General features: G+C 42.6%; 1 protein-coding gene across 1 annotated transcript in view; it reads left to right on the top strand.

The window, feature by feature from the left end:
• RAB31 (RAB31, member RAS oncogene family) overlaps window positions 1–19,940 on the top strand; it is a 149,010-nt gene extending 129,070 nt beyond the window's left edge. Inside the window, exons 6-7 of the mRNA XM_025364959.1 lie at window positions 2,767–2,876; window positions 16,578–19,940. Of these exons, the coding sequence (XP_025220744.1) occupies window positions 2,767–2,876; window positions 16,578–16,672 (205 nt within the window). The 3' untranslated portion in view covers window positions 16,673–19,940. The remainder of the gene's footprint in view (window positions 1–2,766; window positions 2,877–16,577) is intronic.
• Window positions 19,941–20,590: the final 650 nt, after the last annotated feature.

Here is a 20,590-nt window from a genome sequence, read left to right as displayed (position 1 = left end):
TGCATATGACAGTTTGAAACATTTTGAGCCCCACATGTGTCTGTCAAGATGGAAATAACGGCCTCTGGCATGTGGTGCCGGTGGGTGCTTGTGCCATTGGGGCCCAGTGGGAGTGAGGTGGACAGAGTCACGGGGTTGAGTTACGCCCTGTCTCACCTCTCATTAGGCATGTCACTTCTGCCTTCCGAAGATTTAATGAGACCTATCTCTAGCATGGAAGGAGCCTGAGGGTATGCTTTTCTTACCTTTCCGTCTCCAGACCTATGTTTTAAACTGTGAAGGAATGAGCCTCTTGGCCATGGTCATCCTCAGGACGGAGATGTTGGGCTGTGGCACATGATACCTGTTCTCTTGTAAGCCTGGTGAACCTGTGCCGCTCCTCCTTGTCCTGCAGTTGGCTTGATTAGAGGGGTTGAGGAAGCACTTCACCTGTGAATGTGATTTCCTCTCACCTGCGGGCCCAGAGACATCCTTGCTTGCCAGGTGCTCCTCACCCCACCCCCAGTAGGGTAGCAGGTGACATCTCCTCCTGCACCCCATTGTGGGCAGAGATGAGCCCCACCCTTTATCTGTGCTTTGATAAAGACTTCAGGAAGAGGCTGGGCACGGTGGCGCATGCCTGTAATCCCAGCACTTTGGGAGGCTGAGGCAGGTGGATTACTTGAGGCCAAGAGTTCAAGACCAGACTGGGCAACGTGGTGAAACCTGTCTTTACCAAAAAATACAAAAATCAGCCAAGCGTGGTGGCACACACCTATAATCCTAGCTACTCAGGAGACTGAGGCACGAGAATTGCTTGAACCCAGGAGGCAGAGGTTGCAGTGAGCCGAGATCGTGCCACTGCACTCCAGCCTGGGCAACAGTGCAAGACACTGTCTTTGAAAAGCAAACAAACAAAAAAAGACTTCAGGAGGAAGTAAAAAACAGATATCATGCCAAACTGCACAGAGAAAAGCACTTTTCTGGAATCTTTCAAATATAAACGTTCTGCTGCCATAAAAACTTAAGCGTAATCCCTGTGACAGGCGTGGGTCTTGTCTGTTACAAACGAGAGAGTGAATGTCGGGGTGTACTTTTCCCTGCAGTTTGGAAGCACAGGTACCCACTGACTTGGCTCCGGGGACATATTTCCTTTGGCTGAGAGGCTGGGGCCATCGTCTTTAACATGATAGACCCTAGTTAGGCGCTCTTCCAGCTAGGACTGAAGGGTCCTCCCTGCATGTGATTTGAGTCCTATAGGAATTTGAATGCCAGAGTAGAATTTCCTTGGTAACTTTAAACCTCTTGAAGCCATTTACAGGCTCTGAGGTGGGTGGAGGAAGGGGCGGGGAGGTAGGCGCTGTCCCATCACTCCCTGTCCCTGTTTTGATTTTGTGTCTGCCTTCTTCTCTTTTCCAATAGCAATTCTTCTGGTTGAGGATTGTGTTACCTCTTGCCTGCAATATTAGAGGAGCTTCCAGATTCTTCTCCTCACCTCCATCCATTCTGTGCACCATTTTTTCCTAGACTGTGGAGCTGACGCTGTCACTTCCTGTCCTTCAGTGGCCTCTGGGTGTAGACAGTCACGGTGTGCCTCCCTCTCTCAGCTCCAACCACTCTGACATTCTCTCCATTCGGGCCCATGTCATTCATTTGCACATCCACCATAACACCCCCAGCAGTGCTGGGTGCAGAATCAACTTTTAATAATCTTCAGGAATGTGTGCACTCTCCTGTCTCTGGGCCTCTGCTCAGGCTGTCCCATCCCAAATTCTTATCTGCATTTGCCTAGCCTTCATGGCCACACTTAAGGTGACCACCTCTGGGCGTCTTTCTGGGGTTCATTGAACAGAACACATCACTTTCTCCCCCTCTGCTCCTGAAGCACTTTATGTTGTAGTGTTGTGGATTAGAGTGCCCCCAGATGAACCCTGTTTGTCCATGCTCTAAGGCACAGGTGCCAGAAGGCAGGACCTGTGGTTTCCCTGGCCCCTGGGAGAGGGACTGACATGCAGCAGCTGCTGGAGAATAGGAACTGCGTCTTTTTTATCTTTGAATCCACCACAGCATTTTCACATTGCAAAGAAGTCAATAGATTTTTTTAGGCTGGTATGGCCGTGGACCCCATCCAAGTACTAGCCAGGCCTGACCCTGCCTAGCTTCCAAGATCAGACAAAATCGGGTGTGTTCAGGGTGAGATTTTTTTTTTAATTGTTCATTTAAATAGAGTTCATGCCCTAAAACCTTTGTAAGAACATCCTTTTACAGATGAAAGTCCAGATATGCCATCCTGTATTGTAGCCATGGTGGGTATAACCATGCTTGTTTCCAAACTGTCACAGCACATTGCATATTTTCTCTGATTTGTGAAAGATAATATGTAAACAGTTTCACAAAAGCATGTGTGCACAAATGTACTAACAGTGGTGTTGGTGTTTTTTAATATTGAGTCACGTAATGGGAAAAAGTTGAAATGAGCCGTAGCTCTGAAAGTTGAGATGTGTACTGCCATATTCATCATGGTTTTCCTTGCTGTTCTGGAATTCTTCTGTGGGAGCAGGAGCACTATTTTATATATGCATATCTTCTCTTCATGGATACCAGAGACTGGGTTTTAAACTTTAAAAAGTCTCACTAATACTAGGCATCCATTCTTGCTGAGTGATTGAGTTACTATTCTACAAGAAGATAAAGGAGCTGTTGCCACACAAGCTGTTTGGTCTTTTGGGTGATTTGTATTTTACAGACGAGCATTCATTTCCTGTCTGTCTTTGACCTCTTTTCCAGGGAGGTTCCCCTGAAGGATGCTAAGGAATACGCTGAATCCATAGGTGCCATCGTGGTTGAGACAAGTGCAAAAAATGCTATTAATATCGAAGAGCTCTTTCAAGGAATCAGTAAGTACCTGAAATTGGTTTTTCAGTCCAATTGCATTTTTATGCTTCTGGGAGTCAAAGGATAACATTTTAGATCTCTGAAGTAGGACATTTCCTCTGTGTGAATTTATCGGATGTCATGGATACAAAATCTACAGCTGTGCAGTTGTTAACACCCACTTCTCTTATCCTCTCGATTCTAGATTTCCATGATTCTGTACTCGAAGCTGTTCACTCTGAGTTCTGTAAATTAAAATGAAGTAATCCTGTTGCAAAAATAATATTTATTTTAATTGAAAATTATGCATTCTATAGCATTTTATGTTAGTATATTGAGGGGAGGAGAGATAAAATAGACAAGGTATAGAATTCAAAGTCACCCGTTAGATGAGATGACTCTAGGCAAACTGAGGGAACGTTCCAGTAATTTTTTTTGCCTGATAAACTCCTACAGAAAGTAATGTCTCCATTGTGTGTGACCCGAAATTGGGAACTGGGTGCAGGGTTGGTGTGTACAGGTACCGCTTGTGTCTGGTGAGCTAATTATGGAGGTTGATAGCCTCCATCCTGGTCCCAGTGCTGGGTCCCGGGGAATCACCTTATCAGCCAGAGCTGGTTCCCAGTTAATGGCCCTGCCAGCATATCTATCTGCAGCTGCGAGGCTTCCAGCTCCACAGATTTAACCTTCATAGGTTCTCTGGTTGTGTCATTCTGTTCCGGATTCTGCCAGAGAAGTCCCTGCTGACTTCCCAGACTTTCCCGTCTGGGAAAACTGCTCTGAGACACCCTCAGGAAAGGTCGACCGGAGCATTATCAGGGACGTTGGGAGAAGTACAGGTGTTTGATGAAATGCTGGCCCTGAAGTTCCTGGAATATCCACCTTAGGAGGAGTTGAACCCCAAAACAATTGTCCTCAAATATCTTAGCTCCAGACAACTCCAGAAGGGAGACTGATGGTTCGATCTCTCTCCTGCCTCAGGTCGTTTTTGTCAGAGCTCTCAAAGTCAGAGAAGCCGTGGCTTCCAGAACAGTTTTGATTTCCGTTTAACTGGTTTGAGTGCCTTACTTTAGACTCCAGGAACCCACAGGAGGGAGTCTTGTTTGTGTTGGTTTGATGGAGAATTCACTGCAGATGAGGAATTCTGACCTGCCTTACCTACACTATGCAGAGATATGCAAAAGAAATGTGCAAAAGAATGGCCCGGAGCCTCCCCTCCCCGGCCGCTGGCCCTTCCCTTCACTGGGGTCCTCACCCCCTTCCCTTCTTACCACCTTCCCTTTCTTTCCTGCTATGATTTCATACTCCCAACAGAATAGTTTCAGACTCCTTGCCCTGAGTGGCTGAACTCTAGCAGGCTGGGGCTGGAATTTCATGTGGGAAACCCCACGTCCCCACACTCCTCTCCCTTCTCCATCGTGGGCAGTGGATACAGATGCTCTCTGGAGTTCTCTCACTCTGGGTGACATCTAAGTTTGGGCTCGAACTCATTACGTTAGCCTCACATTTCCTCAGATTAAACTCATTCTCTTCTGGAGGTGTTAGGCTTTTCTGCTATGTTCAGCTATGAAACATTCTGTTTTTCATGGTGGTTTTAACGAATGAAGCTAGATAGCTCCTGAGGACGATTGCCTTAGCACCTTCCATCCTTACAGCCCCGCGTATTCCTCAGAGCCCCCTCCTCCTCCCTAGCTCCCTGGCCTTGGAAGTCCCCCAGCACAGAGAGCAGTGGTCAGCCAGGGGAGCCTGGTGCCTTCTATGACCTGAACTTCAGCTTGAGGTCTCTGCACCAGCTGGGAGACTCTCTGAAGTTTATGAAAGTCATTATTAAAATTTTAAAAAATCAAATAAGGACCCGAAAGAGAGGAAGCCTGAGCAGGAAGTACTATACTAATATCATTTTTTCTTTTTTTTTTTTCTAAGACAGAGTCTTTCTCTGTTGCTCAGGCTGGAGTGCAGTGGTGCAATCATAGCTCACTGCACCCTCCACCTCCTGGGCTCAAGCAATCCTCCCACCTCAGCCACCTGGGTAGCTGGGACTACAGGTGTACACCACCACACCCAGCTAAATTTTGGGATTTTTAGTAGAGTCAAGGTCTCGCCATGTTGCCTAGGCTGGTCTCAAACTTCTCAGCTCGAGCAATCTTCCCCATCGGCCTCCCAAAGTGCCAGGATTACAGGTGTGAGCCACCACACATGGCTTGTAGTAATAACTTAAAAGATATCTATCCAGTATAAATCCCTTCCGGTGTGTGACAGGTACTTTGAACAGTTTAATTCCTCAGATCCTGGTGGTCTACTTTATGAAAAAACAAGTGCTTTGCTTAAACATGGGTAATTATGGTTTCAAAGTAATTAATTCCTGTATAAACCATCAAATACCCACATCACCTGATCTTTCCTGTCACCTAAACAATTGTTTGTTTCTGTTTCATTATACTTTGGTTGTAATTGCCTTAACAAAGAAAGCTTGTAAATAAACAGTCATGGCAAAACCTCAGTCTGTCCATCTGTCTGGCTATCCATCCGTCTGTCTGTCTATCCGTCTATCTATCTGTCTGTTTATCCGTCTGTCCATCCATCCATCTGTCTGTTCATCTGTCCATTTGTCTATCTGTCCATCTGCCTGTCTGTCTGTCTCTGTCCTTCTGTCCATCTGTGTGTATATCCATCTCTCTAGCTGTCCATCTGTCTATCCATCTGTCTATTCATCTGTCCATCTGTCTGTCTGTTCATCTATCTGTCCACCCGTCTGTCCATCTGTCCGCCTGTCTATCTGCATGTGTAAGTACTGGTGCCCATCTTTTGCCTCTTTTCTCCTTCAGGTGAATTTCTTCAGAATGGGATTCTGTAGCCTAATTGCAGGTTAATTTAAAACACACTTCCAAGTGCACCTAAATATATTGCAACAGACTTTTCATTTATTTTTCTTTTCCCTGTTCCTACTTATATTACATGTGCTCCTCCCTGAGCTTAAAATAGAACTACATATTGCTGACACCTAGGCTCCCCAAAGCAATGTTCCACAGTCAACTATGCCTGGAGAAAAGATGCAACACAAAGTTCAGGAGCTGTGAAAATAAAAGCCCTTTAAAAAGGTGTGCTTAAACAAAATTAGTTCACACTGACTGGAATGACGAGATGAATGTTTCTCTTTTGCATTCCCATAGTGTTCATAAACCAGAAATGAGACAACTGTGTTTTCTGAACATTGGCAAATACAGTGTCTAACTGGAGACTGCTTACAAAAATATGTTATCTTTGTAAAGACTGAAGCTACCCTGCAAAGGATTTAGGTGCTGCCCTGTTTGGGGTGATCTGTGCACAGTTTGTCCTCCTCATATATATTGTCGTCTGAGTGGTATTCCTCCAGGCACCCTTTTCTAAATCACATTTTTAGACCTACTGTATCTGCCTGCATGTGCTAATTCTCTTCCAGGCATTTCTACCCAGGGTTTGTTTATTTTTCTTCCTTGGGCTCTTACACCCAAGGAAGAAAAGTAAAAACTTGAGGTTACTTTTGGTGTGTTCTGTCATTTTGACACTTACACATATTCTATCTTTAAATGATATTCCAAGCGTTTAGGTGTTCTAGGGAGATCGCAAGTTCTTTGGGAGCTTGTCTTTTGTATTCCCCATAAAGCTGAGAGTAGTAAATGGAATGGGGCTAAATTCGGGGTTTCGAATTTGGATCTCCGTCCTCATCTCATGATATAAAGTGAAATGTAATCACTTTTCTCTGGGAATTTAAGGTTGAAGAACAGCAGATTAGACCAGCCTACTTACTCTTGATTCGTTTATTCACAAATAGATACTGTGCTCTTTTATGGGTAGGTGCCATGCTAGACCCTGGGGACGGCAAGGTGACAAAGCACAGTGACAGCGGAGAGGGGGAGACAGCTGCGGGCACAGTCAGATCGGTGTCTGGTGACTCTTGGTAATCAGTGCTGCGCAGCGAAGGAGCGGACTGTGAGAGGTTACTATGGGGCGAGGGAGTGGCTTTAGATTGGGTGGGGAAGGCCTCCCCGAGGAAATGATTTTAAGCTGGACTGAAAAACAAGAAAAGGCCAGTGGGCAAAGAGCTATCGGGCAGAGCAAACTGCAGGAGCCAAGTTGAGGCAGGAAATGGCAGGAAACAGCCTGGTGCTTTTAAGGAAGAGCAAGGCGTGCAGTGGGAAGCTGTGGTGAGAGACTCAGAAGGGCCTTGCCATGGGGGTAAGGGTGATCTTCTGAAACAATGGGAAGCCCCTCAAGCTTTTTTTTTTTTTTGAGACAGAGTCTCGCTCTGTCGCCCAGGCTGGAGTGCAGTGGCGCGATCTCGGCTCACTGCAACCTCCGCCTCCCGGGTTCACGCCATTCTCCTGCCTCAGCCTCACGAGTAGCTGGGACTACAGGTGCCCGCCACCTCGCCCGACTAATTTTTTTTTTTATTTTTTAGTAGAGGCGGGATTTCACCGTGTTAGCCAGGATGGTCTCAATCTCTTGACCTCATGATCCCCTTGCCTCGGCCTCCCAAAGTGCTGGGATTACAGGTGTGAGCCACTGCGCACGGCCAAGCCCCTCAAGTTTTGAAAGCAGTAGTGTAGAGTGTCCAATTTACATTTACAAAAAAAGATCACACTTAGAAGGAGGAAGGTCTCTGCCTGTGTCAATCAGTTGGCACGCGATTGCAGTAATCCAGGAGAGAAGTGGCTTGGATGGGGGTGGAGGAAGTGGAGCTGGATTTCAGAAATCTTCTGGAAGAAGAACCAGTAACACTGGAAGGAGATGGGGAATGAGGAAGACGGCATTACCAAGAATCATCCCCGGGTTCTGTTTCCCGGAATGAGGAGGATTGGCACAGGAACAAGTGCTCTGGGCTGGATTTGGTTATGAGCCTAGCATATAGGATTCTGGATTGTGGGGAACCCAAGTTTTGGTTTGTAGATTATTACTATTTTTTTATTTTTAGAGATGAGGTCACGCTGTATTGTCCAGACTGGTCTTGAACTCCTGGGCTCAAGTGATCCTCCCGCCTTGGCCTCCCAAAGTGTTGGGATTACAGGTGTGCGCCACCATGCCCATCTGGTTTGTGGATTTTAATTACTCTACTCAAATATCTTTTAGAAAGTATTTTAACTTTTCCTGAGGGCAAAGAGAGGTAGAGCTGCAGTCTCAGCAGAAAAATGTCTGGATTGAGGTGGGACCCAGCAAAATAACTGTGCTTTTGCTCTAGTTAATTTAAATGTTGACTATGGCAGAGAAAGCAGGACTTTGTCCTGAAAATTATACTTGGAGACACTAGAGACATTAGACTAGGTTTTATATTTTTTGTTAGTTTGAGAGCAAAGTGAGAAACATTTGTTTTACTAAGGCGAATATATGGGCATGGTGGTGTGTGCCTATAGTCCCAGATACTCTGGAGACTGAGGCAGGAGGATCACTTGGGCCCAGGAGTTTGAGGCTGCAGTGAGCTATGGTTGCATCACTGCCCTCCAGCCTAGGCAACAGAACAAGATCCTATCTCTAAAACAAATAAAAAAGGTAAATATATTTAGAGGCACAAGCGTATTGGCTTGGAAAATTGGAATAGGGTGTTAATATGAAAGACAACAAGTTAACACTTGTGGGTAGTAATCATGTCTTGTTCTGGAATCATTTGTTCACAGAGTGTTGTGCTATAGGCACCTTTGGTTAATAGCAGGTTTAAAAAATTTTAAAGCAAAGCAAAAGGTTTGCAGATTTTATAATAGTACAGCAAGCTGTCAGGTGAAGGTAAGTTTAGCAGTTAAGGAACAAGGAAATGACAAAGACAAAGTTTGTCCACTTTCTTACCCCCAAAAACATTAATTGACCAAATGCAATCCACTTAAGAAAGTGGACAAACTTTCTTACCCCAAAAACGTTAAGTCAATGAATGTGAAATAATGTCATTTCAGCATATGGGCAAGTTGGGTCTTCAAAAGGCCTGTCTTTTATTCCAGCAATTCTAAAGAAGAAATTGGTCAGGTGTGCAAACATAACAACAAGATTTAACATGTATGGAGCTCTGATTCCGTGCTTTTGTTGCCATTGCTGAAATATATACTAGCTCATTAATGCACCCTTGATCCTATGGAGGAGGCACCGTTATCATCCCTATTTTACAGATGAGGAGATTGAGGCCTGGAGAGGCTTGTAACTTTCCCCAGGACACACAGCTAATAAGTGAGAGACAGGCAGGCAGGCTCCGGGGCACATGCTCTTAGCTTGTCTATATCGTGTCTCATTGCACAGCCTGGTTTATTGTAACATTATTCATGATAGCAGAAAACAGGAAATCACTGAACTGTCCAAAAGTTAGGAAACAGTTTTTAAGAAATCATGGTACACCGATATAAACAGGTAATTCAAAAGGATGACATAAATCTTCGCTGACATAAAAAGATAAATTGTGGAATGTGAAATGGAAGTTACAGAGCAGTTCATATAATATCCTGATTTCATGTATTTCATATTTCACATTTCATAATATATTTTAGTATCATATTTCATATATTTCATAATATATTTCAATATATCATATATAATGATAAATAATATATTATTCCAAGAATATATCCTTCTTGGAAGGATACATATCAAAATGTTAACAGTGGTTGTTTCATGGTGGTCAGATACCAGGGAACTTAAAAAACACTTTATTATGTAAAATTTCAAACATATACACAAGTACACTGAATAATATAGTGAGCCATTGTTTACTCAGAACGAAACTTGTGTCATCTCTATCCCATCCTGTGCTCACCACCTGCATTATTTTGAAGAGAATCTCAGACATCTAATTTAATCTGTAAATATTTTGTCCATAGTTTTCTTAAACAATGACAACTATGTTATCATATGAATAACCAGAATACTGTTATATTAATTGCTATCACAAATAAACAGTCAGTGGTCAAATTTCCAAAAAGTTCATAGTTGTCATAAATGGTTTCTTTGTTTGCATGTTACCATTTGTTTACATCAGAATGGAAATAATCTCCACATGCTGGGATTAGTTGGTGTGTCTTTTAGGCCTCTCTTAAGCAATAGCTTTCCATTACATCTTTCTTTTTTCCCCATGTGCAATTTGTTTATCCAAGAAATTAGATCAGTTTTCCTGCAGAGTTTAAGACAGTATGGATTTTGCTGAGTTCCTTTTTTTTTTTTCCTAAGTAGTATTCCGTTGCATGCATAAACCACAATTTGTTAATCTATTCACCTAATAAGTGGATTGTTTCCAGTTTTGGGTGATAACCAGTAAGGGTGCTATCAGCATTCATGTACAAGTCTTTGTGTACGTAAATATCAAGGAATGGAATGGCTGGCTTCTCTGGTAGGTGTGTGTTTAACTTTCTAAGATTGGAATGCCAAACTGTCTTCCAAGTGGTTTCACTACAATATATTAACACCACCAAGGTGTGGGAGTTCCAGTTGCTCCAAGTCCTTGTCAACACTTGGTACTGTCTGTTTGTAAAATGTTAACCATTCAAAAGGAAGTATAGTGGTATCTCATTGTGATTTTTGTTTGCATTTTCCTAATGACTAGTAATGTTGAGTGTCTTTTCATGAGCTTGTTTTCAATTTGTATAACTTGGTGAAGAGCCTGTTCAAATTTTAACCATTTTATATCGGGTTGTTTGTCTTCTTATTGTTGAGTTCTAAAGATTACTTATGTATTTTGGATACATATTTTTTATCAGATATTTGTTTTTCAATTATTTTCTCCCAGGCTGTGGCTTGTCTTCATTTTCTTGACAGTGTTGTTTGGAGAAAAGAGGTTTTTAATTATTGATGAAGTATAGTTTGTCAGATTTTTCCCTCTTGATTTGTGCTTTTTGTGTCTTATAGTTTCTAAATGTTAAAATAACAAAATTAAAGGGATACATCCATATAATGGAATATTATAAGGGATAAAAAGAAAATGAGCTATCAAACCATAAAAAATGTGGAAGAACCTTAAATGTGTATTGCTGAGTGAAAGGAGCCAATCTGAAAAGGCTACACACTGTATGATTCCAACTACATGACACTCTGCCAACTACATGACACTCTGGAGGAGACAAAATTGTGGAGTCAATGAAAAGATCAGTGGTTACTGTAGGTTATTGGGGGAGGGATGAATTGGTGGGTCACAGGATTTTTAGGGCAGTGAAACTGTTCTGTCTGATACTATAATGGAGAATACATACTATTATACATTTATCAAAACCCATAAAACATACAGTGCCAAAAGTGAACCCTCCTGTGAACTATAGACTTTCCTTATTAGTAATGTCTTCAGCAAATATTGGTTCATCAGTTGTTACAAATGTTCCACTAAAGCAAGATGTTAAAAATGGGAGAAATTGGAGATGAGGAGAGGAAGGTATATGCCAACACTCTATTTTTCACCCAATTTTTTTCCGTAAACCAAAAACTGCTTAAAAAATAAATAAAGTCTATCAATTAAAAAAAAGAAAGGGAAAGGTGCCTTTGAGTGGTAGGGAAGCCTAATGATTTTTTTTAAGGTTTTCTTTTTTTTTTTTTAACTTTAAGTTCCGGGATACATGTGCAGAACATGCAGGTTTGTTACATAGGTATACATGTGCCATGGTGGTTTGCTGCACCCATCAATCCGTCATCTAGGTTTTAAGCCCTGCACGCATTAGGTATTAGACCTAATGCTCTCCCTCCCCTCGCACCCCATCCCCTGACAGGTCCTGGTGTGTGATGTTCCCCTCCCTGTGTCCATGTGTTCTCATTGTTTAACTCCCACTTATGAGTGAGAACACTTGGTGTTTGGTTTTCTGTTCCTGTGTTAGTTTGCTGAGATGATTTTAAAGTAGCTTACATCCCTCTGTGTTGGACACCTCAGCATTTTGGACCAATTGTGACCTCCCCGATTTCCCTCGTGTAGGTGCATCACCACTTCTTTACCTCCCTAGACTTTTAACTTCAGATTTTTTGATCTCTGTCTCGACTCTCCCGCCTCTAGGCAGTTGTCACCTCCTGCCAAGCATCTTCCACAGTTTCCCTTTCCATCTGTGCTTCCTGTTTCCCCATGGTACATTTAAGGCTCACTTAATCCCTGACCTGGGCTTTCCAGGCCTTCTGACCCAATGAGCTTCTCACCTGAGAATCCATTCCAGTCCTATATAGCATGTAGCATGTTCCTCTTTATCCTAATATTCAGGGCCTTCTAGTAATCCTAATATTGTCTTCTTTGTGACAGCAAAAGGACAGTGATAGGGAATAACTTCAAGTAGCATGTGTGTGTCCCCCAGTTCTGCGTTCTTAGGACGATGTTCCATGATCGTGAGTCATTGCTGTGTTCCAGAGACCGCCTCTCTACATGGCTGGAGGCTAGAGGTCATTATCAAGAGTGAATACTGCCAAGTCCTAGCAAACTTGGTCAAGTTACTCATCTGGATGATTCAGAAAATCAGATCAAGAAATAGATGTTACACAGCAACTGCCAGCATTGCTAACACCAAACAAAAGATAGCCAAGCCTAGTAAATACTGGAACTGGAATGAAAGGAGAGAAGAATTACATACAGTGGAATTGTTAGGGGGGAATCAGCGCTCCCTGGTCTACTACACAGGGAAAGGGAACAGCCCCAGCTAAGCTTGCTGTTTTATTTTTGTTGTGTGTAAATGCATTACAGACCAGTTCAGAGCCAGGATAAAACTTACAGGCTAGGAATTTGTTTTCACATACTGTGTTCCTGTGGAATCATTTCTAAAACCTGCTTTTCCTCTAGGCTGTCAACTTTCAGGAAAACTGAACTTCAAAAAAAAAGTCCTTTAAACTTCTCCTAGACAGCATCTTACAAAATCCAAACCCTATTAAAATAAACACTCTGGCCTCAAATTTATGCTCAAGGACAGCTTGTTCTGGAGGCTGAGTACTTAGAGCACATTTTGTAAGAGTGGAAACCTACAGGCGAGGCTCAGAGCCTTTTCAGATGTTTGTGTATATATTTTTGTCCTGCTGTATGCCCGTGTAAATAATACTGATTCAACAGTGTTCCAAGGTGATCACCTTGGTACAGAATGCCATGGCCATTTTCCAAAACCATGTCTTTGTGTAAGTGCCTTGAACCTTCCGGTAAGTTCTGAATCCCTTAGGCCCTAAGATCGGGATTTGCGTTCGGGGTTTGCGTGCTGGTTTCACGTTCTGGTTTCCTGGTGCAGGCTCCCTTCTCCTTTTAAAGGTGCCGGCCTCATTGTTAGGATCTGGCTTCCCTCTGTCTCTGTGTGGAAGCATTTCCTTCTCCCTGTGTTTGAGGTTGGCATGTGTGTGACTCATCACAGGCTGGGAGTTTTGTACATGAGCAGCGTGGGTCCCGGTCCACTGACTGAACCCTGAGAATCGACGGTGACCATGAATCACACAGCATTTCTCCCCGCCATGCAAAACCCATGAGCCGTGCCCAGAAGCCCTCGACTGCTGGGGACTCCCTCCATCTTATTGCTTCCTCCGCTTTTAGTGACGGCTGTGTGTTCCTTTCCCACATTCGCTCTGTAAGTGAGGAAGGCTCGGAGGTTTTAAATAACTGGTCCGAGTTCAGTGAACTGGAATGCTGACTCTCTCACTTCTCAAGACTCTTTCTACCAAAGGAGAAAAATGAAGTCTGAGAAATATTTTACTCTAATAAGTGAAATTTTGAATATTCCGAAGATAAAGGAGCCTGGCACTCCTAAGAAGCCAGGTTCAACAGCTGATTCAGGAGTGCTGCTAGGAGTTCAAAACATGCGGGAAGGGAGTCTCCTTGAGACACAGCCAGGCCTTCCTCAATTTTGCATTCTAGGCATCAGTGCTCATTGCTGACTGGGGAGAGAAATGAGAGGCAGCAAAGAGGAAGGAGGTGGCAGAAAGCGAGGAAAGGTGTGGACAGACCGTCCTGGCATCCTACTTTGCTATCTGTACGCTCTTTGTTTCTAGATTTTCACTATACTTTTGTCATTTTAATAACTGTCTTACATATAAATTTTTTCTTTAATTTATATACTTTCCAAAGCAAAAAGCTTATGGAAACAAGACATGAGGGAAGTAAAGTCGTGGAGGGCTAAAAAGCTAATGCTGTTGTGCTAACATTAGAGTTAGCATAAGGACACCACAAAGTTGATGTTAGCATAGGATGTTGATTTTGATACTGTAAAAAATGCTGAAATGTCAACTCCTTTTACTGATAAGTAAACAGCTCTTGGCTCTTGGCTAACTAGGGCAACAGCTATACCCACGAGAATTATAGTACTGTCCAAAAATATTTCAGGTGCAAAAGCAAAAGTCCTCCTCGGTGTGTAACACACTCAGGAGGCCCCTGAAATATGACTAACTTCAATAATGATGTAACTCAACACTGTCACCCCTTTCTCTTTAGGAGTAAGTAACTCTGTATTGGCAAGATCTGACTTGGCTAGATCTTTAAAGAGTACTGGTAGTCATTGGAGACTTCCTTCTCTATTTATCACTTAAGGTTGACCAAGTAGAAGAGGCGTTTTGTTTACTGCCTTTTAATTGTGATCAATTTAAAAGAATAGCTTGTCTGGAAAAGGAAAATCATACTTACGGTCTCCTTTGCTCCTGGGTTAGGACTGAAGTGTTTTGGGGATGACCTGCAAAAGCTCCGTAGATCTCTGTTGGCTACACAAAATGGCAAAAGCCACAGCTGCAGAAATTGTTGCAAACTTTTCATTTGCTTCATCGTCAGATGAAGATCTCTACTATTACTTTTGAGTTTGGAGTTAAATGCTGGTGACCTTAATCTTTATGCTTAATGAAGCTTTGGTGACTGTCCATACCATCTGATCTACGCAGTGTATTATTACCTTTGAAATCAACTCTTTATGTCCCTTGTGGAAATGCACCTCTCCTGGGGTGTTTTTGACTCTCTCTATGGTCATTGGGTAACATCCACTTGCATTAAGACTTTGTCAGGGCTCAACACATGGTCAGTATTCCGTGCTTTCAGTGTGTGTTCAGATTCTCCTCTTACTGGTTTTCTTAGACTGTACTGTTCTCTAAGCAAACGCCCATGTGTGATTTTTAAGATGTGGTGGGGAAAAATAATCAATAGCACAACCAAAAAAAAAAAAAAAAAAAGACCTCGTCTTTAGAACCAATTTCCCTTTCACTTCTAATTACTGGTTCCTTAGCAAGCAAGTACACTAACTAGCCTCTATATATATACACACATACACACACACACACACACACACACACACACACACACATATATTCATTTTAGGCTAGGCCTGGTGGCTCATACCTGTAATCTCAGCACTTTAGGAGACCAAGGTGAGAGGATCACTCGAGGCCAGAAGTTTGAGACCAGCCTGGGCAACATAGCAAGACCCTATCTCTACCAAAAAAAAAAAAAAATTATCGGGGCGTGTGATGGCGCACACCTATAGTCCCAGCTACTCAGAAGGTTGAGGTGGGAGGATCCCTTTAGCCCAGGAATTCGAGGTTGCAGTAAGCCATGATCAAGCCACTGCACTTCAGCCTGGGTAACAGAGTGAGGCCCTGTCTCAAGAATAAAACAGAATCCTCAGTTTAGAGCTAGTGTTTCATGCCTTTTTCAAGGGGGATAGAAAAGTAGCAGAGAGAGCTAATGTGGTTTAATGGGAAGAGCACAGGCCTTGGGACCCATGAGGAAATCAAGGTGTAGATTATAATCAAAGCACCAGCTCTACTACTGCCTATTATTGATGGAACTTGCAGCAAAGCGCTCAAGTTCTTGAGTCACAGTGAAATGGTGATAATAACGACCATTGTGTCAAATTCACAGGGCGAGGTGAGGATGGTGTTTGTGAAAATCTTTGAAAACTGGGAGCTACTAAGGTTATTTCCAGATTGCATTGCCTTTTTTCAGAGAACAATTTTATTGAGATAAAATTCACATACCATACATTTCACCCATTTCAAGTGTACAATTCGGTGGTGTTTGGTATATTCACAGATCCATGCAGCCATCAGCACAGTCAATTTTAGAATAATCACCTCATAAAGAAACCCATACCCTTTAGCTATCATCTCCCTGGCCCCTTCTATTGCCTGATTAATTTTTATTTTGTGTTTATTTATAGAGACTCTGTGATAATTTTTAAAATTAAGTTAAGTAAAAATAAGATTACTTTGTGGATGACATTAAAATACTGTTTCCTATGAAAAGTGTCTCTGTAGAGCTTTCCAGTTAATGATCTAAATGCCTTGGCAGGACGAGGGATGATGAGCTGAGTGTTAGTAAATGACATTGCTAGGAAGATTACAATTCAAATCCATTTCTATTTTGAGAAGCAGAAAAGATAGATGAGTACTCACTGTTACTGTTGAAGTCACGGTACCATGAAAGCTGCTCATTAAATCAGGACGGGTCTGTGGGAAGGCAGGGAGGGAAGAGTGCGCTGATGAGCCGAGGCTGGGTGGGAACTGTCCCCAGGAGTGGATCTTCCTAGTCCAGGAGATCCACACCATCGAGAAACTGCTGGACTGTTCCTCACCTGAACTTCCTAAGCCCATGAATTGGGCTTTATGCAGCAGAACTAGGGAGGAAAGCATAGGAAGAAGGAAGGGAGGGAGGAAAGGAAGGAAGGAGAAAGGAGCCCCTCTGGGAGCGCCTCTATTTTCTGCAGAGCCCAAACATTAAGCAGGAGTGTTGAAGCAGGGTGAAAATCTGTGTGTGCAGTGCTGGCTGTGGGAAAGGGAACTCACCCTTGGCCTCCTTTTTGTTCTAGGCCGCCAGATCCCACCCTTGGACCCCCATGAAAATGGAAACAATGGGATCAAACTTGTGAAGCCAACCAGTCAAGCCAGCCGCCGGTGCTGTTGACCCAAGGGCCGTGGTCCGTGGTACATGGTACTTGAAGAAGCCAGAGCCCACATCCTGTGCGCTGCTGGAGGACGCTATGCTCGGTGGCCTGGCACCTCACTTTGAGAAGAGTGAGCACACTGGCTTTGCATCCTGGAAGACCTGCAGGGTGCGGGGCAGGAAATGTTCCTGAAAATGATTTTAGAAAACCCTGGGAAAACCCACCACACCACCACAAAATGGCCTTTAGTGTATGAAATGCACACAGAAGGGAAGTAGTTGCATTTTTGCTAAAAAAAAAAAAAAAAAAAGAAAAGAAAAAACCTTTAAAAATTCTTGGATGTACAAAAGTCTTACTGCCTTCTTATGTGTGTGGGATTCTAAAGTGGCGTTCCACTCGGATTTCCTGTGCTGCCTATCCAAATTCCAGTAACCACTTCGATGTCATTGCCTTTGTTACCTAACCAACCTTCACTGAAAAGCAAATTCAATTCAGGAGGTTAGTTTTTAGCTAGCTTTGGAAGCAAGCCTTTATTTATTACTTTTCAGAAGGAAATCAGAGACGTGTCAGTGGAGCGCCACTCAGACTGAGACTTGAGCTATTACAGAAGCCAGGAAAAGTGTATTAGAAACTGTTGTCTACACCACTTTGAATTGGTGAACATTTTTCTAAGTTATGGTCATATATACCCAAACAAACCAAATCAAACTAAATTATTGCATATAATTTTGGGATCGGGTGGCCTAGTTTGAAAGAGTGATTTAAGTAATTACCATGTAAGTGGTGAGAGATGCAGGATATACACGTTGTTCAAGAGACCACCTGACATGCATCTCCTCCGCAGGAATACATTCCTCCTCTCTTAGAGAATTTAATGCACATAGTATTACTTTACTAAGAGAATATCTCTTGATGTCGTATCTAGGGGAAGAGAATTAACTGGAATTAAATTTAATGTTTGAATCTAAATCATTGGGCAAACTTCTAATAATAGCAATTAATAATAGGTTACAGGAAAACCAGCCAGAGGAAGTATCAGCACTTTAAAATTCTAGACCCAAAAAAAACTACAAAATCAGAAAAAGTATTTTTATGTTTCTAGCTTGAGGAGAAAGGTTTTAGGGCTAACCAGAGGTCCGACCCTGGAATGCCAAGGAACTGAGACTGGGCTTCGATGAAAACCTTCCTTTTCAGATTCCCTGTCTGCTCAATTAATTAAAGATGTTTGAATCCAAAGGAAGTAACGGACAAAAAAGTGTGGAAAGGAAGAGAACTGATTCCTACTGAAAATTCAAATTCTATTACCATTCTAACGTTCATAAAAAGTTGGGATCAAGAAGCAGTTGATTTCCTGCCAGGGCTTATGTTAGGGGGTGATTCTTAAAGGACATTAGGATTGGTGCTAAGAAATGGTTAATCATGCTGTGTGCTAACCAGGGCCAGCTGGTACCTTCTTTGCCATGAGCATTCAAGGGACAGCTAACCTTTATTGACAATCTATATCGTGAAAGTCAGGAAAGAGATCATGAGCTGCTTGGATTAAAGACCTGGCACTTCAGTTACTCAGCACGCCTCCATGTCACTCACCTTAAGAGAGTTCATTGACAGTGTTAGGATGTGAAGGCTGGAAAACATTTATTTTGCTTCAAGAGTTCCATTTGGCTCTCCCAAATAGGTACCTCAAAAACTGTTAGCAAGTGGCATTTGGATGTCTTGGCAAGACCTTTTGCAAGGATTTTTAGGGTTTTTTCCACCTTGTCCACATTAATAATTGGCATGATTGTGCTTGCAGGCCAAGAAATGATCATACCCTTGCCAAAGGTAAAAAAAAAAAAAAAAAAAAAACCGAGTTGAAAATTGAAGTGACCTCTTTCCAGCTGACATGCAGGCTTATTTTGTAACCTTTCCTCATCCAGTTTTCCCTGAGAACCTGGGTTTATCTCTTGACAGCTGTTCAGGTTTTCAGCTGAGGGGTAAGTATCCTAGCTGAGAGTTTTGCATCTTTGGGCTGGGTTTGCAGTGGTTGTGTTTTGCATAAAATGTCTAGTCTTAGCCACACATAGTGAGCTACCCACTAATGAGCCCATGGTTTTATTTCAAAGGCACATGAGGGTGTGAAACCACTCTGTTACCTTTCTGTATTGCCTTAGCTATTCAAGCCAGTCAGAGGACAATATATATATTCTCATCAGCACTCAGAGCAGCCGGTGAAGAGAGGAGATCACACTTGGGCACACTGGGATTCACATAAACATCGTATCTTTGTGGATGCTGAGGCCTTTTCTACAATGAGGCTTTACAGCCTTCCTTTGTTTTGGTTTGGGATTACTTCCTGGCTGTCTAATAATTGAATCATAACCACATAATATTATGTAAAGGCCTGGAAATTTCTGTTGCCAAAAAAAAGTCATGTAGTTTCATGTGATGTAGCATCCTTGGCATCGTTTTCCAAAATTTGTTCTTTCTCCCTTTTTTTTTTTCTTTCATGCGTGGCATGAGTGTGTATCTGTGTAAATATGATTGTATATGTGTTACCGCGACATATAATCCATTTCACTGGCTGAGTTTGGCCCCTAGCCATGTGTTAATATAAGGTAGCCATGGCTTCTCAGAGGGATGACTTCCCAGTGGAAATCTCCAAGAATGGCAGTGGAGTTGTGCAAGCATTATACGTCGCCACATAATTGACTTGCCATTTTATGGTTAAAAATGGCACATTAGGCTGTTGAATATGACGTTACCTTGCAGACCAAAAGGTTGAAGGCCCGAAACTAACTTTTAGCTAACAATAAGGGCTGTGCCCCAGTGGAAACTGAGTTCATTTTCTGAGAAAGGTTTGGATGACTGAAATATTTCCTCTACAATCAATGACCTTGACATGTGATGTCTGAAACTGAGCTTTTTTGTGTGGGCTTCAGTTCTCACTGTTCTGCAATGCTCATGGCAAGTTGAATGGTGAGCTAGCTTAGAAATTAAAGGGCTCTAAGCTGTATTCAGACCGATTGGGTATCTAGCTTACCGTTTTAACATCATTTCGAAACCAGACCCCATAATCCGATGGCGCTGCCCTGTTGTGCAAACTGCTCCCTTTTCTCGTGTTTTTGTAAAGAGCTTCTGTCTGGGCCGGACCCAGCTCTCGCACATACAAGACACCGCTGCAGTCAGCTAGGACCTTTCCGCCATGTATTCTGTTCTGTAGTAAAGCATTTCCATCAACAATGCCCAATTGTATCTGTTATTTTTGGTTTAACACACACTGATTCATACTAATAAATATTTTAAGTTTTATCAAGTTTGTCTTTTTCTTATTACAATGTTCAGTAGAATCATGTTTTAAAAATCAGTTAACTCAAACAGAGAATGATGATTCCCCAGGGAAATGTGCGCACCTGTACATATGCAGACATACATAAGGATATTCTCTGAAACACTGTTTGCAATAGCAAAATGTTGCCTTCCACTAAGGAAATGGAAAAATGAAATGCGGCCCAGCCACATGATGAAAGCTACCAGGTAATGAAAATGAACTCACTATCAGGCATCAACGTGGATCTCAGAAACAGAATTTGGAGTGCAGGCTGCCATCCTGCACACCCCCAAGAGAGCCATCATAGTGGCCTGTATGAATGCAACCCTCAGGAACTGCAGTGCACAGCCTGGGCAACCAACCTGTGGCCCTGGCTGAGTGAATAAAGCAAGCTGAATAAGTACTAATGCATGTCAACTCACATAGAACTACAGACATTGTTTTTGAATGTGTTTGTGTGCTAAAAGAATTAGAAATTAAAACATGAACTTCATGATGGTCCTTACCTGAGGGGAGGCAGAGAAGTGAACAGGATCAGGGAGAGCAAAGTAACTCTTTGCTCTGTCATTTGTAGACAGATGCTCTGTCATGTCTGTCATTTGATCTTGTCTTGTCATTGTAGACAGATGCT

The sequence above is a fragment of the Theropithecus gelada genome, chromosome 18, assembly GCF_003255815.1.
Source record: "Theropithecus gelada isolate Dixy chromosome 18, Tgel_1.0, whole genome shotgun sequence".
Lineage (NCBI taxonomy): Eukaryota > Metazoa > Chordata > Mammalia > Primates > Cercopithecidae > Theropithecus > Theropithecus gelada.
Note: the sequence above shows the minus strand (reverse complement) of the source record. Positions and strands in the feature narration are given on the sequence as shown.